Here is a 17,803-nt window from a genome sequence, read left to right on the forward strand (position 1 = left end):
AAACAGTTGTTGAATTTTGTCAAATCTAGTAATTTGTTAGTATTAACTGATAACTTCCACGATTATGGACAAAGAGAATCAGAGATGGAAGGGGAATTCAGGATCAGCTAGCTCAATCACCTAATTTACCTATGAGGAAACAGAGGTGCAGAGAGGTGAAATGACATGCTCAAAATCACAGCTAGGAAAGAAACAGAACTAGATCTAAAGTTTAAACCTCTAGATGCCTAGACCTGCCTAGACCCTCTAGATGCCTTAAACTCTGGTAAAAATTAGCTAAAGCAACATCTGAAAGTTGAGATGGAATAAAACACAGAGATAAGAGCTTCTTTGCAGTTTCTGAGAAAGAGCAAAGGGCAATGATGGGTTTTAACTCAGCCTCTAGGTCTAGCTCAAGTGGTAATCTCTACTGCCAAATATCAGGGTGGGGAGGGTGGTCAAACAGCCAGAACTCATTACTCATTTGGTGCTAACACAGTTATTCTTTATGAAAATATAAGAAAATAGGGACTCCTTGAAGATTTTCAAAGACTACATCAATTTGGTAGCACTGCTTTATCAAGCTGATAAGCCTAGCTTTGAAACTTTGGTGAGTTATTGAAAACTATTTGAAGTATTTTTATTAAGGGGTTGTGGTTTTAAGTTAAACAAATCCCCAAAGAGTCTCAAGACAACAGGATAAAAGAAAGCAACCCTCATGGAAGAAAACCGACCTGGGAGGTGAGGGTGATGCTTGGCTGCGACTGTAGGAGGTTGGCTTGGCTTTGCTGAGGTAGTTGCGTTAAAAGATTTTGCGCTTGCAGGAGACCTGTAAAACACAAACATGTTATGTCAAACATTAAAGATTACCTTGAACAAATGGCAAAAGGAAAAATGAGAAAGTGAAGTGAAAATTTCCAACTGATCGCCTGATAGTCTTACTGGTCTTAAAACTCTTAATGTCTTATTTGCCTAAAATTCAGTCTTGTTAAATACAATTTGGGCAAGAAGATATGGAACAAACTAAAACTGGTAGATGTCTTTAGCGTAACCTGAATAACCTCTCTGATTGGCCAATTCTTTATTTTACCAAGGAATGGATGAAAGTGAGGAAGTATTCTAAATGGAAGCAGCTTGAAACTCCAAAAAAAAAAAAAAAAAGCTCAACTTCTTAACCCAGAAGCCATTAGAAACAGCTAGTATATGCTGGGACAGAGAACTATCTAGTTCATTAAAGGGGCAGGCTATCCTATCCATTAAAAGTGGCATAGGTTATTTATACAACAAAAGATTTTGGAATGAATGATCAAGAAGAAAAAAGGCTAAAAAACAGAAATAATGAGGAATCAATAGAGATGCACTAATGTTCCTTGAAGCCTTGATACTCTGATACTGTCTATACTGATTCCATTACAAACATGATTGAACTTTATACAGCAGTAACACAACAATATTCAGCACTAAAAGGCTTTGAAGATATTTTTTATAATTCACAAAATTTGCACAATTTCTAACGTGACACTCTCTCCTTCTTAAACTTTAAAAGAAAACAAATGATTGTTAGAAGCGTATACTTACAATGCTCAGCCCATTCTTTGAACACATTCCCATGAAAAACTATCAAAACATAGAAGCAATTTATCCAATGTATGTTCAGCATGTTGAAGAATTTAATTTAGAATTTTGGCCAAACTCATGGTTCTCCTTACTGATTAAACAGATGAAAGGCAGTGAAGGATGACCTTCAATAATTAGGTATGCATGACAAAAAAAATATTTTTCTCAACATTAATACTGAGCTTAAAGTTAAATAAAATTTAATAAAAACACTGTTCTAATGGACAGCTTCTGGGCCAAAATGACAGTAGTCAGCATGTATGTCACCCAAGTGGACAGCCTTGGTGTACCGTACCACTAATAAGCTCTAAGGAGGCGCTCACCCTGCTGGCCCTGGGGCGTCTGTGAGATGATAAACTGCGCTGGTTGCAGGTTGGTGGTTGGATGTACCAACACAAACTGCTGCAGGTTGAGATTCTGCTGCTGAAGTTGTTGCAGTTGTTGCAGATCCTAAAAAATTAGGATTAAACATGGATTGGAGACTCTGAAATAAAAGCTTGCTTAATCTTAAGGTTCCCAGATGATGAATTCTGCCATCCAAATAAAGATTAAGAGTCAATATTTGACATTCTTATAAACTCCCAACAAGGATGTGCTCTGGGTGCATTCACAAAGCATGTGAAGAACCTGGAGCTGCTACAAGGACTTGTTATTTCTGTGGGCATATATTGTGTCGTGACTTATGCTATATCTAATTTTCAATAGTTATTTAAAATTCCCTCAGAACAAATGCTTATGGTTGTGTTTTTAACATGTAGAGACCAATATGGGTTTTTCTCTCAAGTGAGAAAAGAATATGTTGAGTTTTTAAGTGTTTGATTAGAGTTTTCTCTTGTTAAGCAAAAATTGAGAGTGCTACATCTGAACTTGCATCGATAAATTAAAAGATTTATAATGATTCATGAAATGTGGCACCAGCCTATCTAACTCAACTGAGAAATCAGTGTAAAAATTAAAAAAAAAATAGCTATTCATATAAAAATCTGATCTACAACATATTAAACTTGCTTATATTGGCCTAGTATTTTATAATTTTCAACATGCTTTCATGTATATTACCTTATTAGAATAATGTCAACATAGAGTCTCACAGCTTAGGAACTAAAAACATTTATTTGGTGATGAAAAAAATGGCCAAAATAAAAACATGATCTTGATAAAGATTGTATATAATAGTCATAAAGATTAGCCTGACAACTATTCTGTACACTTTTAGTTAATTGGTTCTTTTTTAATGTTTAGTCAAACTCTAGCTACAATTTAAGTCTATTTCTGAGCCTTCTCTGGGGGGATAAAGATAATTATCTGCACTAGACTCATAATGACTCTTCATACATTTCACTGATATGACTACTTATACTTTTTTCCTCTCCTTGAGATAAAGGATTTAATTTACCTTTTTCCCTCCTTGGTAGAACTGTCTATGCCTCTTAAATAAATTTTTATTATCTCTGGATACTTTGCCCTAAAATGCGAAAATTAAAGCCAAACAGCACTCTAATGCAATTCTGCACAGAGCTAATCACTCTAGCAGAAAGACGATGTGCAGTTTCTCTCACACATGGGTGGCAGCATTCACTGCAGAGCACATGAAAGAACCCATGCCTGCTGTAATTAGCTAATTAAAATAAATACAGTAATCCCCTGCTTCAGAAATATGCCAGCCAATTATTCAAGAATTGTCACTTAATATAAACAGTCAGTTATTCAAATAATCAGTTATGTGTTTATAATATCAACTCAAATAAGCAAACAAATGTATTATTTCTAGTTCAGTGGTAAGAAGGCTACACCACTTACCTCACACTAACAATCAGAAAGTAAGCTTAATACCAAAGAAAACCTGCCATTTTATTCCTCCCTTCCTGCCTCAGCTATGAGAGTTACTCACCTGTGCGATCTGGATGGGCTGAGACAGGGGGATCTGAGTCATGGGCGTGGCGGCGGAGGCTGAGATGGTGGCCCCAGCAGCACTGTGCTGTTGGCTGGCGGAATGCTGTTGCACTGCAGCAGCCAGCAGCTGTGCCTGTGCCTGTGCCTGCTGTAGTAATAACTGTTGCTGGGCTGGCGTCAAAGTCAGCTAAACAAAATCAGGACAAACAGTCGGAAAGGGTTGAAGGAGACTGGCCTCTAATGCAAGGCCACTGCTTTGAAGTAAGCAACTCACGTGGTATTAAACCTTAGCTACCCAACTTCACATGGCTAGCATGAGGCTAAAAATGTTCATCAGCCATCAAGCTACCAGTACCATCAGACCATTTAAATTAAAATGGTGGTCCTCACTCTGGACTTAATCATTCAAGCTTGTCCAAGGCCCTAGGGTTCAGGCAAAAAAGTAATTAACTAGTAAGCAAGAAAAGAAAGAATCAATGCTGACAGGATATGAAAAGAAATGTACACCCAACAGAACAGCAAGTGATTAGTCAGATGAATGAGGAACAAGGATGCTGGATCTGACCAGGAAAGAACTGATAAGGCCCAGCTGCTTCCCATTAGCATGAATCCCTGCCATATTCCATCATTTTCATTATGTCCTAAGATATGACTAAAGAATATGAGGTCCATTTGTTTCTTTTCCAAGTCCCTACAGCCTCCTCCCCAACAGCCTTTTCTGTTATTGAAAGCATTGGGTCTCTGCAACTTTACATCCTCTTTCCAACACATTATCTCTGTGAAACAGGTGGTGACAGCCGCTCTCTTTACATGCAAATGAGTCCTAATGCCCAAGTAAGTTTAATAGAAGCTCCAGCCACTCTGAACCTGGAATCCCAAGTGTCTCCAACTATTGTAAACACTAGTCACTCAAAACAAAACCTAAAGAAAACAGGAAATGTATTTGAAGATTTAAACTTGCTTTCATAATGCAACTTATTTCAAACACACTTAAAGTGATAAGTATGTTCTACCTTCTTTTTGGTGACATGTTCTGATCAAACCAAGAAGGAATATTCTGAAGCACATGTACAGTCACTTAATGGCACAATCCTCTTTCAAAAAGGGTCCGATACAGTTTGTGCATTAGAGATATAAGAATCAAAATCAAATCATTCAAAAACCCAATACGCTTCGAGATACATGTTTATAAATATTTTATATAATATGTAAACATATATTAATCTCTACTGATGGGATTTTGTAAACAAGTTTGCAACAGTTCTTAAAAGAGCCTTCCACCACTGCCAAAACAAACTTAACTGAAATGAAGGAAATAAAAAATTTTGTGGGTTGACACGATGTGAATTGAATAACAAATAACTTCCTTACCACTCCTCTCGACCCACCCCCCAAAAAGATAACTTAATAGACAAATTTTCAACATTGGAAAAATATTTTTAATGATGTCTCAGAGCGAAGACAGCTGAAAAGTTAAAAGCTTAATATATTTGCACAGGCCAATTTACTACCGATAAAAACAGATGACATTTATTGAATGCTACTATATGCCAAGCACTGTTCTATGAGTTTTATGTATGTTATTACTCTTAATCTTTAAAACAATATTGTTAGATAAGTATTATTAACATCTTCATTTAACTGAAGGAAAACTGAGGCCCAGAGAGATGAAGTAATTAGCCAATACAGTAAACTACAGAGCCAGGATACGAGATCAGAGGTTTCATTTTAGAACGCTATACGGTAACTTAAAATGTTTTTCTTTTGTAGGTACTAATCCATTACTCTGCAGTGATGTTATAACTCCAAACTGACAACTACAATTTCATCACTGTAACTGTCTCAACCACGGGATCGTGACGCCACTGCATGATGAAGCAACGGTTGAAACGTGAATTTTAAAAAGTCCTTAGTTTACCCAGAGCATATCTGCAATAGTAAGAAAAAATACCCTGAAAACTCGTGACAAAGATAGTTCCTTTCTCAGAGCTGCTCATGGTGCAGGAAGTTCCTTTAAAGACATAATAGTGCCAGGCACAGCCGTGTTACTGTCTGCTACAGCCAACAGTTCTAATCAGATATTGGCCAATGGCAGTGTTTTTTTTTTTTAAAGATTTTTTTGGATGTGGACCATTTTTTTAAAGTCTTTATTGAATTTGTTACAATATTGCTTCTGTTTTATGTTTTGGATTTTTGGCAGTGAGGCATGTGGGACCTTAGCTCCCTGACCAGGGATCAAATCCACACCCCCTGCACTGGAAGGCAAAGTCTCAACCACTGGACCGCCAGGGAAGTCCCCCAATGGCAGTTCTGACACAGAGAAAGTTCGTTACAAATCTCTCAGTGAAAACTTACCCCAGTTATCTGTCCTCCAGCCAGCATGAGCTGGGTCTGGGGAATGGCTGCCTGCACTGAAGGCTGCTGGGAAGGCTGGCTTGGCTGCTGTGAATCCCCCGATTCTTCACTAGATTTAGACTGAGGTTTGGGGGGGGGGGAATAAAAGATTTAAAATAGTTGATTTTAAAAAAATGTACTCACAATTCCATGTTTTAAGAATTATTTACAATACAGACTTATCTAATCATGAGTTTTCTGATTTCACTCTTTTCCTTTCTTCTAAACCTTTGTATTTTCCTAATTTTACATATTAAGTTTTCAGACTTTTTGTTCCAATATCAGCAAAGGTGCAATTATAATTTTTAAGAAGAAAAAATAATTTGGTCCTCCACAAGTCAACAGAATTTTTCACGAACCCAAATCCTCAACTCTGGAAATAAAGAGTAAGTGAAGAATACAATTTCAACCTATGTTTACATTAGACAGACCCTCCATTCCAATATTTTGACATGTCTTTGGTGGTCAGTCTAAAACTTCCTTATATATACCATCTTATAAATTGATTACTTGACCCACAGAACTTCTCGTCTAATATTTTGAAAAACTATAAATTTAGCATCCCCCATCAAGTAACACACTAACTTAGAGGGAAAATGCTGCAGTCAAGAGGGAAAGAGAACATACTCCTGGAAAGGGGCACTGAGAGAAAATTTTATGGTAATTAAAACTGGTTATGCAGAGAATGAAAATTCTGCAAAGATTTGCATATTTCCCACCACCTGTTTTGGGGACTGCAGCAAGGCTAATTAACATAAAGGCTCTGATTAATTCTGCCAGTCACTGAGAGATAATTACAGTGCAAGGCTGTAAACATTCCGTACTGGAGATACAGCCTGTTTGCCAACATCTCTCTAAGGGATGAAAGTTCACCATGGCAACCAAGGCAATTTTCCGCCTCCTCTCTCTCAGAAAGGAAGGTCACATTATCTCCTTTTCTTTTCTCTTCTTGTCTCCATGTGTTACTAGGTCCATACTCTACTCGGTTTCATGGAATGCTCAACCCAAGGTCTTTAGTCATTAGCAACACTGAAATCAACCTTCCAGAATACTGTTTTTTCCTCTTGACTGTTAGTTACCTAAACACTATAATGAAAGGAAGTAGCAGGTTGATTGAAATATCATGGAGTCATGCATAATACTTGAACTTTGCACGTTTTACCATATGGTTCATAGAAACAAAGCACCCAGATTTAAGTGTTGTCTTCAAAATTTTGACTGTATGAAGCTCATTAATGTTTATAAATATGTTTAATTGCAATCCTCAAACTCACAACATTTTAGAGCAGAGAGGACCCCTGGCGATCTTCTAAACTTCCCCACTTAAATACATGCAGTTGCCCCTTGGTATCCACAGAGGATTAGTCCAGGACCCCCCATGGACACCAAAATCTGTGGATGCTCAAGTCCCTCACAGTCAGCCAGCCCTCTGTACCAGCAGATGTGGAACCTTGGGATAGGGAGGGCCAACTGTATAGGAAAAAAATGCGCCCCAGGAGGTTAAGTGACTTGCCAAAGTTCAAACAGCTAGTTAGCGGCAGAATGAGAATTCAAACCTAGGACCTCTGTCTTTCATTCCAGTGCTCTTTCCTATACTATAGTGTTTTCCTAAGATATGAAAAATGATAAATAAAAAGAAATTTGGAAACAAAAGGACATTTAAGGTATTCTTTGGCTTTGTGTTTAGGCATGTGTTATGGCTGTACAACTGAGAAACATTTTTACCGAACTTACATATAAAACTTTGAAAGTAGACTTTTCTTGTTCACCTTTGGACATTCACAGTGGCATAATATAAAATGGCTTTTCATTAATGGCAACAATTATCATTATTTAAATCTTTATGAGATTCAGTAAGAAAAAAAGTAATAATTCTAAGTATTTTCATTATAAAATTATTGCATACTCATTACAGAAAAATATGGTAAAAATGAATAGAAAAATTGATCCATAATCCCATGTCCCAGCTTACCTGTACATTTAAAGACTGAGCAGCAGCCTGTAAACTTGTTCCAGCGAGCTGGACCTATTAAGTAAAGAAATCGGGGAAGTTCTAGTCTAATACTGTTGGCATCCATCATTAGAGGTTGTCATCAACAAGCCTCTACAAATGTATGTTTTACTGAGTTAGAACCAAGCGTTATTTATAGTGTATTCCTTCCCAAAGTATATAACCTGATCTAATTGTGATGAAACATCAGACAAATTCAAATTGAGCAACACTGTACAAAATAACTGGATTGTTATATAAACTAGGATAGAATAAATGGAAACCAACTCTAGAATGGCAGCAGTGGGAATTAGAAGTAGGAAACATGAAAAGTATTTCAAGGTGCTACATAGGATCGTGGCAACTGACTGGATATAGGTGAAGAAAAAAAAAGTCATGTATTATTCCAGGTTCAAATTTGGAAGACTCGGAAAATGGTAGTGTCATTAACGTGAAGATAAGAGTTCCATTTTGGATTTACCACATAGCATCAAGATTCCCTGAACTTAAATATAAGTGTTGGTATGGAGATCAGTATAGAGTTCAGAGATAACTAAAATTAACTGAGTGCTGTTTCCTTTATTTAAACTGAAAGTCCTGTGAGTTGAAATAAGAACCCTCCCCCCCAAAAAAAAACAAAAAAGAGAGAGAAAAGAGAAGAAAAGCAGCTAAAACAGAACAAAATCCAGAGATTTCTGGAGAACACATTTTAGACATAGTGTAACCAAGGGAGAACTATATGAAAAGATAGTATGTTTAAGACCAAAGGCTAAGAAGTCAGTCAAAGAGCCAGAGGAAAGAGTTTCAGGTACAAAGATTTAAAGGAGATAAAGTTTCTTTGTGATTTTATTTAAATCATGATGTTTCTGGGTAAAAGTTTGTTGAGGAACAAGATATTTACAAGTCTTAAAGTATCTCCTCATTATTTACTAATTATGAGGAAGAAAGTTACCTTTACAGTAGACAAATCTGAGACTCTACCTTAATCAAATGGTCAAATTCAGTATCACAATAATGGGACAAGTTGACATATATATATACACACAAAATCTATGTGTACAAACAGAAACACAAACACAGATTAAGCATATATGGTAATAAAGTAACAATTAGTGATGCCAGATGAAGAGCTTTTGGTTGAAAATTGTTCTACGGTTATAACTTTTCTGTAGATTTGAAAGTTTTCAAAATAGAAAGTTGAAAATAAAAAGTGAGAGCATCCCTTTACAACTCCATTTAGTTAGCTCCCAACAACCTTTAAAACTTGGCTCAAAAATCATCCTCTCTACGATAAATGTCTTAGACTATACAGGATGAGTTAATCATTTCTTCATCTGTATTCCCATATATTTTACCATTCATTCATTCGTTCAACAAATAATTATTGAATATCTATTATTTTATGTCCATATGTGCTTTTCAATGAACCTCCACCACTAATACCATCAGGCACTACCATCACTAAAGTCACTACCACCAACACTGCTGACCAACACAATTTGAACACTAAATTGTTTCTAGGGTTTATCTGAGGTAAAGATCACCAAGTTACGCAAAGTATTGCTCTAATAAGTCATAAATAAATTTATCATAAATAAATCTTGATTTATGTTAACATAAATCAAGGGGTTGAGACACTCTGATAATCTGTCTCCCAAATGTTTTCATTGTTTTATTTACTTTCCATTTTCAACCAGTTCTCACATCCCAAAACTCTTGGGGCGTCAATGTTTGTTTTTATATTCCCTTTCCCTATACCTTAAAGCGAAAATGTGGATGAATAGAATCCACAGCCTGTTTTAGACTTAGGAGTAATTCATGTAACATAAGGGTAATAAAGTTGAACCCCAAACCAGGGGGTTCACAGTCAAGCAAAGGCTCTGAGTAGTCCAAATCAAAATGGTTTGAAACTGTTGTAAAGAAGGGCTATGAGCTGTGAGCTCAGAGCCTTACACAGCAGGCCTCAGGCAATGGGGGCTGCATCATTTTGGATGACTGTCATTTACTACCTTCAGTCAGCCACCACAGACCACACTCACAAAAACAGTAACCCAGTTGTTATAAATATATTCTGCTTGTAACAGGGAACTCTTTTGTTCACACAGCTGTGGGGTCAATAGCTATACAGTCAACTAAGCTACAGGATTCCATACTAACCATTCAGAATGACATGATTAGATGCTGATAGCACCAGGTTTTAATCAACTTAAACAGTCCCACATTCTGAAATCAATTCCCCAGGCCCTAGCATTCCATGCCTCCATTTTTTACTCTCACATATGGTTGAGCAGAACATTCTACCTGATGGAGATGTCCAAGGAAAGCCTGGGCCTGGGCTGTTGAGATTGCTCCTCCAACAGGCACAGGCTGCTTCTGAAAGTCCAGACCATTGGTTTGTGTGCCTAGAAAGCAAGCAAAATAATATAACTATTAAAAACACAAAAACTGAAATAAGCACCAGACTTTTCTTAAACAGGTGCATTTATCAAGCACCTATTTTGTATAAGCATTTTTCTAAGTACCTCCAAGGAGGAGAAGAGATTCAAAAGAACAAGGAAATAGAGTAAAATGATTTTTCTTCAAAAGGTAGTACTGTAGGACAAGTACATGAACACAGATAAAGCTTAAGAAACAGAAACAAAACTATAAATAATGAATTACAATCATAAGATTGTGTTAATTCAGAAGGGAAAGCAGTGATTGGATGGAGCAAGTGGGGTCAGAACAAGCATGAAACCTAAGGTGGCTTGAAGAAGAGATTATCATCATTATACTGTCGTGAAGACTGGTAGAGACAGAGTTCTAAGGGGGTACCAAGGCTCTCTTCTAGTCTCTCCCTTCTCAGTACTTGGCTTGGACAGAAGAAATTCACAGGTGACTTTGCCAAGACCAAGATGAATTTACACTTAACTTAAAATGCCTTAATAAATGACAATCTGACAGTAAAAGCAATCATTTACAAGATAAACAAAATGGTTTTACTAATTTCTTCAATCCCAAAGTATAGATTGCGGCATACATCTAATTAGCAAGAGCTGTGCTATCATTATAATTTTCTAAATGTTATGCCAGTGCCTTTAACCACGTATGCTGCAATCTAATGTTAGAATAGGACTAATCTATGGAAAGACATACCACCCTAATACCCAGAAATATTTTCTAAGTGATATAATACATTGTTTTTAAATGACTCTATCCAGCTCTTCCTTAGAAATAACCAGAATACTTTGTACTGAATAAAATATAACAGACTATGGGAACCTGCAAGAATCACTGAGTCATGTGAATATGGTACTGCGCTTCCATTTCCTGCCACTGGAACACCTCGTCTTCTCATCCTCACCCCTGTGTGTGTGCACATAGAGCAGACCAGTTAAACCAGTGCAAGTTAGAAACCTCAGGCAGTATTTCTAAAAGGGTGCTAACTTCTGCTATTATATATCCTAGCTAACTGCTAGCAAATGTATCACTTTAATAGAATAATTAGGTAGATCACATGACTCACAAGAGCTATTTAAGGTTTCTTTGAGATAATTACTAAAAAAGTGTACATATATTTCACCTCCTTGAAAAATCCCATAGTGATTGTTCTCTTATGGTTTTTCCTAAAATTTCTCATAGATAGGAAATATAGAACTACTTAGACATATACAGCTAATGAAATTAAAAGAGTACATGCTTGTTCAAGTAGTGAGAAACTAGTATGAACTAAAATTTAAGGTAACTAGGGTCACTTCCATAAGCCACATAGAGAAGTTTCACTATTTTAAAGTTGCACATTTTGTCATTAGCTGCTGTCTCTATCTTGATTCAGGAAATCATTACTTAAACATCAAGATTTTGAGATTGTGCACCATCAGAGAAACATGCTCAAGATATATTAAATAAATCAACAACGCTAAAAGAAGATAAGATTTTGAAAAACAGAGACAAGCACTTAGAGATTAACATATCACCAAATGAAGATGCCTTCCAGAACCAAATATTTCACTCTCATGGAGACCATAAAAATTCCACACACTGGTTCCATTTTCAAGTTCTCATAAAAATGATAACAAGCTTCTTGTAAATCACAAAGAACTATATAATGCAAGACTGACTGATTTCTGGTATCCCTGCTACAAAGCCTACTCCAGTATCCTACAGGTAATGTGCCCTGGCTCAGCCTCTTGCGGGTGGGGAGGGGTGGCATAAAGGTATGGTATCCAAAGCATGGTTTGGTGAAAAAAATACTTAGACAACAACTCAGATAAGCAGAGGTCTAAGGCAGGTATTTTTTTAAAAATGAAGGTGCTGAGGTTCCATTGGGAGGTGAGAGGTAGAAGAAAGTAGACATTATATAGAAATCATTCTTGTAGAACATAACGACATAATCTGGACTAAAGAAGGAGAGGGGAACAGATACACACACACATGCACCCTAATCAGACTTGAGTATGAAGACAGTATGGAGAGACAGGGATGCTGGGAGCCAAAACCAAATGCGTGCCTGATAAAACAGCAACATCCAAAGGAGCAACCAGGGAAATTAAAAGGTTGGGGGAGAGGGTGAATTACATAAGAAGTTTAACATAAGATATAGTATAGAGTTTGAGAAACCCTAATAAAACATCTAAGAAAGCTGATCCAGAGGAATTTAGAAATGACAGAGGCCAGAGCTGAAGAGTTTATAAGGTTGTCACTAGAACAGTATTACTGAGGTAAACTTCAGAGATCTTGTATACAACACCTCCTTGGTGAAGAAACAGAGATTAAGGGATATTAAATCAATCGCTCAAGATGTCATAGCTGGTTAGTGCAAGAGCTAAGACAAGGAATGGGTCCCTGATTCTATCTAAATTGACTCACAGAGAAGTGGTAGTTGATATTAGGAGAGTAAAAATGGCTATTAATTAAGAATGGATATATGTATAGATCTTAACTAACGATGGGGTTACATTCTGATAAACCCTTTCTAAATTGAAAATATCGTGAGTCAAAAATGCATTTAACACACCTAATCTACAGAACATCACAGCTTAGCCTGACCCACCTTAAATGTGCTCAGAACACTTAATGTTGACTATCTCATGTAACTTACTGAATAATGTACTGAAAGTGAAAACCAATGGCTGCATAGGTGCAGAATGGTTCTAAGTATATTGGTTGTTTCCCCTCCTGATCATGTGGCTGACTGGGAGCTGTGGCTGCTGCCGCCGCCCAGCATCTAGCCCAGGAAAAGATCAAAATTCAAGATTCGAAGTATGGTTTCTACTGAGTGCATATGGTTTTTGCACCATCATAAAGTTGAAAAATCCTAAGTTCGAATCATGGTAGGCTGGAGACCACCTATAGAGAAAAGAAGGTTGAAGATAAGAGGGCACCTACATTAGGAGATGTAAAGACAAAGAGTCAGAGGAAGCAGTTAGAAAAGTAGGAAACAACCCCCTCAAGACCAGTGTGCCTCAGGAGCCAGAGAAGAGAGAGCTGCAAGGACAGGGTAGTTTAGTACTGTGATCAAATGGTACAGAAAAGATAAGGATTAAGTACTGAGAAGGAAGAATGAAATTAATCTAAAGAGAACAGAAGAAAGGCATTAATAAAGGTAAGACTAAAAATTAATGAAATACGGGGAAAAACACATAACAGAAACATCACCTCGGTTCTTTCAAAAGAATCATATAACTTACAAACATCTGCTAAGTTAAAATAAAATAAAAGAGAAGGAGCAAATAATTTAAGGATAACAGAAAGGGCACAATCAAAAAATGTCAAAGAAACCAAAAAGAAGATATTGTGAACCAATAAAATTAAAACTTAGAAACAGATAACTCTCTAGAAACTATAACTTATCAAGATTGACTCAAGAAGGAAAAAAAAAAAAAGCCAAAGAGTCCCACAGCATTTGAAGAAACTGAATTAGTAGATAAAAATCGCCCCAAAAAGAAAATGAAAAGCCTAGACAATTTTACTCTGCTTGCTTCCAAAAATTCAAGGAAAAATTAATTCCAATCCTATATACCTTTTCCAGAATGGAGTTAAAAAAAAGGAAACACTTCCTAACATTTTATGAGGCCAGCATAACCTTGATACCAAAACCTGACAAAGACAAGTATGAAAAAGAAAAAAGAAAAAGCAAAAAACAAGCCAGCTTTACTCATTAAATATATGGAAATATCCTAAATAATAATAACAAAAATAATCTAGTAAGATAAAATATTGTGACTAAGATGCATTTATTCCAAGAATGCAAGATTGGTTTGGGGCTAAAAGAAACTCACATAATATGATTACCTACATTCATTGAAGGGGGAAAATCATACAATCATCTCAAAGGATGCAGAAAAATGCTTAGATAAAATTCAATATCCACTTATGTTAAAAATTCTAGGTGTAGGAATAGAAAGAAGCTTCTCTAACTTGACAAAGAGTAACATTAAATGCACTCCCTTTAAGATTAAGAACAAGATAAGGGTGTTAGCTATTGGAAGGCTTAGCCAGCAAAATAAGGCAAGAAAACAGATAAGTTGGGAAAAAGAAATAGAACTTTCTTCTTAGATAATTTGATTATGAATATAGAATATCCTAAGGAATATAACAATTATCAGAATAAGACAGTTTAATAAGGTTGCAACACACAAAATCTATTTAAAAATTGCCTTTGTTATACACCAAATGAAAAAAAATGTAAACAATTTATCTATAGCACTTCGAAAATATAAAGTCCTGGGAATAAATCTCTCAAACTACAGCAAGTCCTATAAGCAGAAAATTATAAAACTTTATTTTAAAATAATAAAGAAGAGATAAATAAAGGCTCACTTATTGAAAGACAAAATTGTAAAGAAATCAGTTCTTCCCAGATTCATCTATGGATTCAAAGCAATTTCATATCAAAATCTCAACAAGTTATTTTCTTTCTTCTTTTCTTTCATTCTCTTTCTCGGGGCGGCGTGTGTATAACTGACAGGCTGAATCTAAAATTTAAATAGAAAGGCAAAGAGCCAACATGTTCTTTAAAACAAAAAGTAGAGGGACTTGCACTATCAAGATATCAAGACTCATCACAAGGCTATAATAATTAGGACAGTGTGATATTAGTGCAGGGATAAACAAACAGACCAGAAAAGAGAGTCTGGAAACAAAGCCACACATATCTTTGGACACTTGAAACGTGACAGAGGTGGTACTGCAACTCAGTGAGGAAAGGATGCAGTTCTCAATAAATGGATAACTAGGCATCAATTTGGGGAAAAAATGAAATTATTGTAGATCAATTCACACCATACCAAAAAAAATAAATAAATAAAAAATAAAAGAAAAAGAACATTTCAGGAGGATTAAAGACCTAAGTGTGAAGTGCAAAACTATTACATTTTTAGAAGACAATGTAAGAGAATATCATTATAACCTTGTTAAAGGGAAGGATTTCTTTATCATGACCCCAAACTTGAAAAGACATAAATTTAACTACTTTAAAAATTACAAGCGGGGGACTTCCCTGGCGGTCCAGTGGTTAGCACTCCGCGCTTCCAATGCAGGGGGCATGGGTTCGATCCCTGGTCGGGGAACTAGGATCCCACATGCTGCGCAGGGCAGCAAAAAAAAAAAAAAAAAAAAAAAAAAAAAAAATTACAAGCTTTGTTCATTAAAGGACTATGTAAAATTAATGAAAAAGAGAAAATATTTGCAATACATACAAACAACAAAGGAGTAGTATCCAGAACACACAAAGAACTCCTATGAATCAATTAAAAAAAAACCGAATAGAAAAATAAAACAGGAAAAATAAATGAATAAGAATTTCATGAAAGAAGAAACAAATGGCCCACAATCGCAAGAAAGGATAATCAACATCCTTGGAAACTAGGGAAATACAATAGAATCCCAATGAGATAGCATTTTACACCCACTAGATTGGCTAAAACTACAAAGTTGGTTAATAGCAAGTTTTGGCGAGACTGTGAAATTCTCATCTGTTGTTGGTACCAGTATAAATCAGTACTAACGCTTTGGAAAATTGGTTGTGGCTGGCAGTACTGAGTAACACTGGATAAAGTTCGGCAATTACACTATTAAGTAAATACTCTAGAGACTTTTTTACACATATGCATCAAGAGATAAGTACAAAATTATTTACAGCAGTAATGTTTATAATAGCAAAAGCCTAAAAACAATGAAAATGTCCATCAGTAATAGAATGGACAGAAAAACTGTGATACATTCATATAATGGGATTATATATCCAATGAAAATGAATTACAGATATATGTACCAACTTGGATGAATCCCCAAAACATAATGTTGAACAAAAGAAACCAGTCATAGAATATATATAGTATGATTCAACTTACAAAATGGAAACAGGTAAATCTAAGTAATATATTATTTGAGGATAATAAATACATAGATGAAAAAAATGGAAAGAAAAGCAATGTGATCATTAACACTAAATTCAGGATGATGGTTACCTCTGTGGTAGAAGCATATGATCAGAGTGGACCTACAGTGGCCTTCTGGGACATGGTAACTGTTTTGTGGCCAGACTGGTAGACACATGAGTGCTTAAACCATACATACATGTTTACATACAGGTTTTTACAATTACTGCTTTTATATTAAAACAATAAAAGAAAAACATCAACAATGACCAAAGAGTTGCAAAAAGTTTTGGGGACACATCCAGAGAGCAAGAAGCAAAGAAAAAAGCAGGTGGTAATGAAGTCAAGGTGGTAAGTGGGGCTCATTTATTCCAGTAAGTCTGGCAGTGGTGGGAGCAAGAGAGGATGGTAGTTCAAAGGGGTAGACAGGGTGGAAGGAAAGGTTTATAGGCTGATGAAACCTGAGTCTACTGAAAAATTGAGAGGAAAGATTCTATAGGAAGAGATACACTGAAGATGTTAAGAACAAAAAGGGGCAGGAACCTGAAGGATATGAGAAGAGACAGAATTAAGAGTGAAATGTAGAGGATTATAATAATGGAGAAGAAGGATATTTCTTTCTTTCTTTTTTTTTTCGGCCGCACCACGTGGCTTGTGGGATCTTAGTTCCTCAACCAGGGATTGAACCTGGGCCCCCGGCAGTGGAAGCGTGGGGTCCTAACCACTGTAAAGCCAGGGAATTCCTGATATTTCTTTCTTAGATGCAAAAGAAAAGGAGGAGGTGGTGAAAACAGAAAAAATGTAAAGTGATGAGGAGGAAGGTGGTGGGGCTAAATCAGATAAGCTACAACTTTCTAAGTAATCAAAAGGTAGTCATTTTCAGAAAACAAAACAGCAAAACAGAAATAAGATAGGAAAGTTCTGGCCAAGAGAAAAGATTTGGAAATATGTAATGAGGAATGTGACAGAGAATCAATAGAAGTGAATCCAAGGACACCAGTTACAGTGAAGGCCCAGCTGAGAGATAGGTGAAATTTACATGGAGTTTAAGAATTGGCAAATCCTCATCTCCCAGGAAGTTCTGTTTCTTTCTTCACAGTCAGCAGTCAAGTATGAAATATGCAAAGGTTTCCTCTCTTGACAAATAGTTCATACTTCCCAGATTTGCAGAGGTTTCAGGCTTTTCAACTCCTTTCAGTGCCCAGATCATATGCTACCTTTCTTTATGTTTCCCACCTCTCAAACACAAAAGCAATAATCTATAACTTCTATTTACTACTGCAACACATTTGATACTTCTTCAACATTTTGTAGGAAGGAGGAAAGAGATAAAACTGAGCTACAATACACACAAACATACCATGCTAAGGGAAAGAAACCAGACTCAAAGGGTACATCTGTATGATTTCATTTATACAACATTTTAGAAAAGGCAAAACTGAAAGGGACCATCAAAAGGAATGAATAAACCCCCCTGATTTACAAATGAGAAAAATAGAAAATATACAGAATCACTTCCACTGAAATAACTGAGCTGGACAGTAATTGAGCCCAGACTGAAATATAGACC

The 17,803-nt window shown here is 36.2% G+C and overlaps 1 protein-coding gene across 8 annotated transcripts in view; it reads right to left on the bottom strand.

The window, feature by feature from the left end:
- Window positions 1-17,803, bottom strand: part of POU2F1 (POU class 2 homeobox 1) — a 171,705-nt gene that overhangs the window by 36,491 nt on the left and 117,411 nt on the right. For 5 of the 8 annotated variants that reach the window (XM_082437640.1, XM_082437644.1, XM_082437645.1 and 2 more), the window contains 6 exons: window positions 10,175-10,275; window positions 7,856-7,909; window positions 5,845-5,964; window positions 3,488-3,676; window positions 1,920-2,046; window positions 714-808 (listed from right to left, as the gene is read on the bottom strand). In XM_082437640.1, coding sequence (XP_082293766.1) covers window positions 714-808; window positions 1,920-2,046; window positions 3,488-3,676; window positions 5,845-5,964; window positions 7,856-7,909; window positions 10,175-10,275 — 686 coding nt within the window. The remainder of the gene's footprint in view (window positions 1-713; window positions 809-1,919; window positions 2,047-3,487; window positions 3,677-5,844; window positions 5,965-7,855; window positions 7,910-10,174; window positions 10,276-17,803) is intronic. The other 3 variants (XM_082437642.1, XM_082437647.1, XM_082437646.1) reach the window with 3 other exon arrangements.

This window comes from Balaenoptera physalus, assembly GCF_965194825.1.
Source record: "Balaenoptera physalus genome assembly, chromosome: 1".
Lineage (NCBI taxonomy): Eukaryota > Metazoa > Chordata > Mammalia > Artiodactyla > Balaenopteridae > Balaenoptera > Balaenoptera physalus.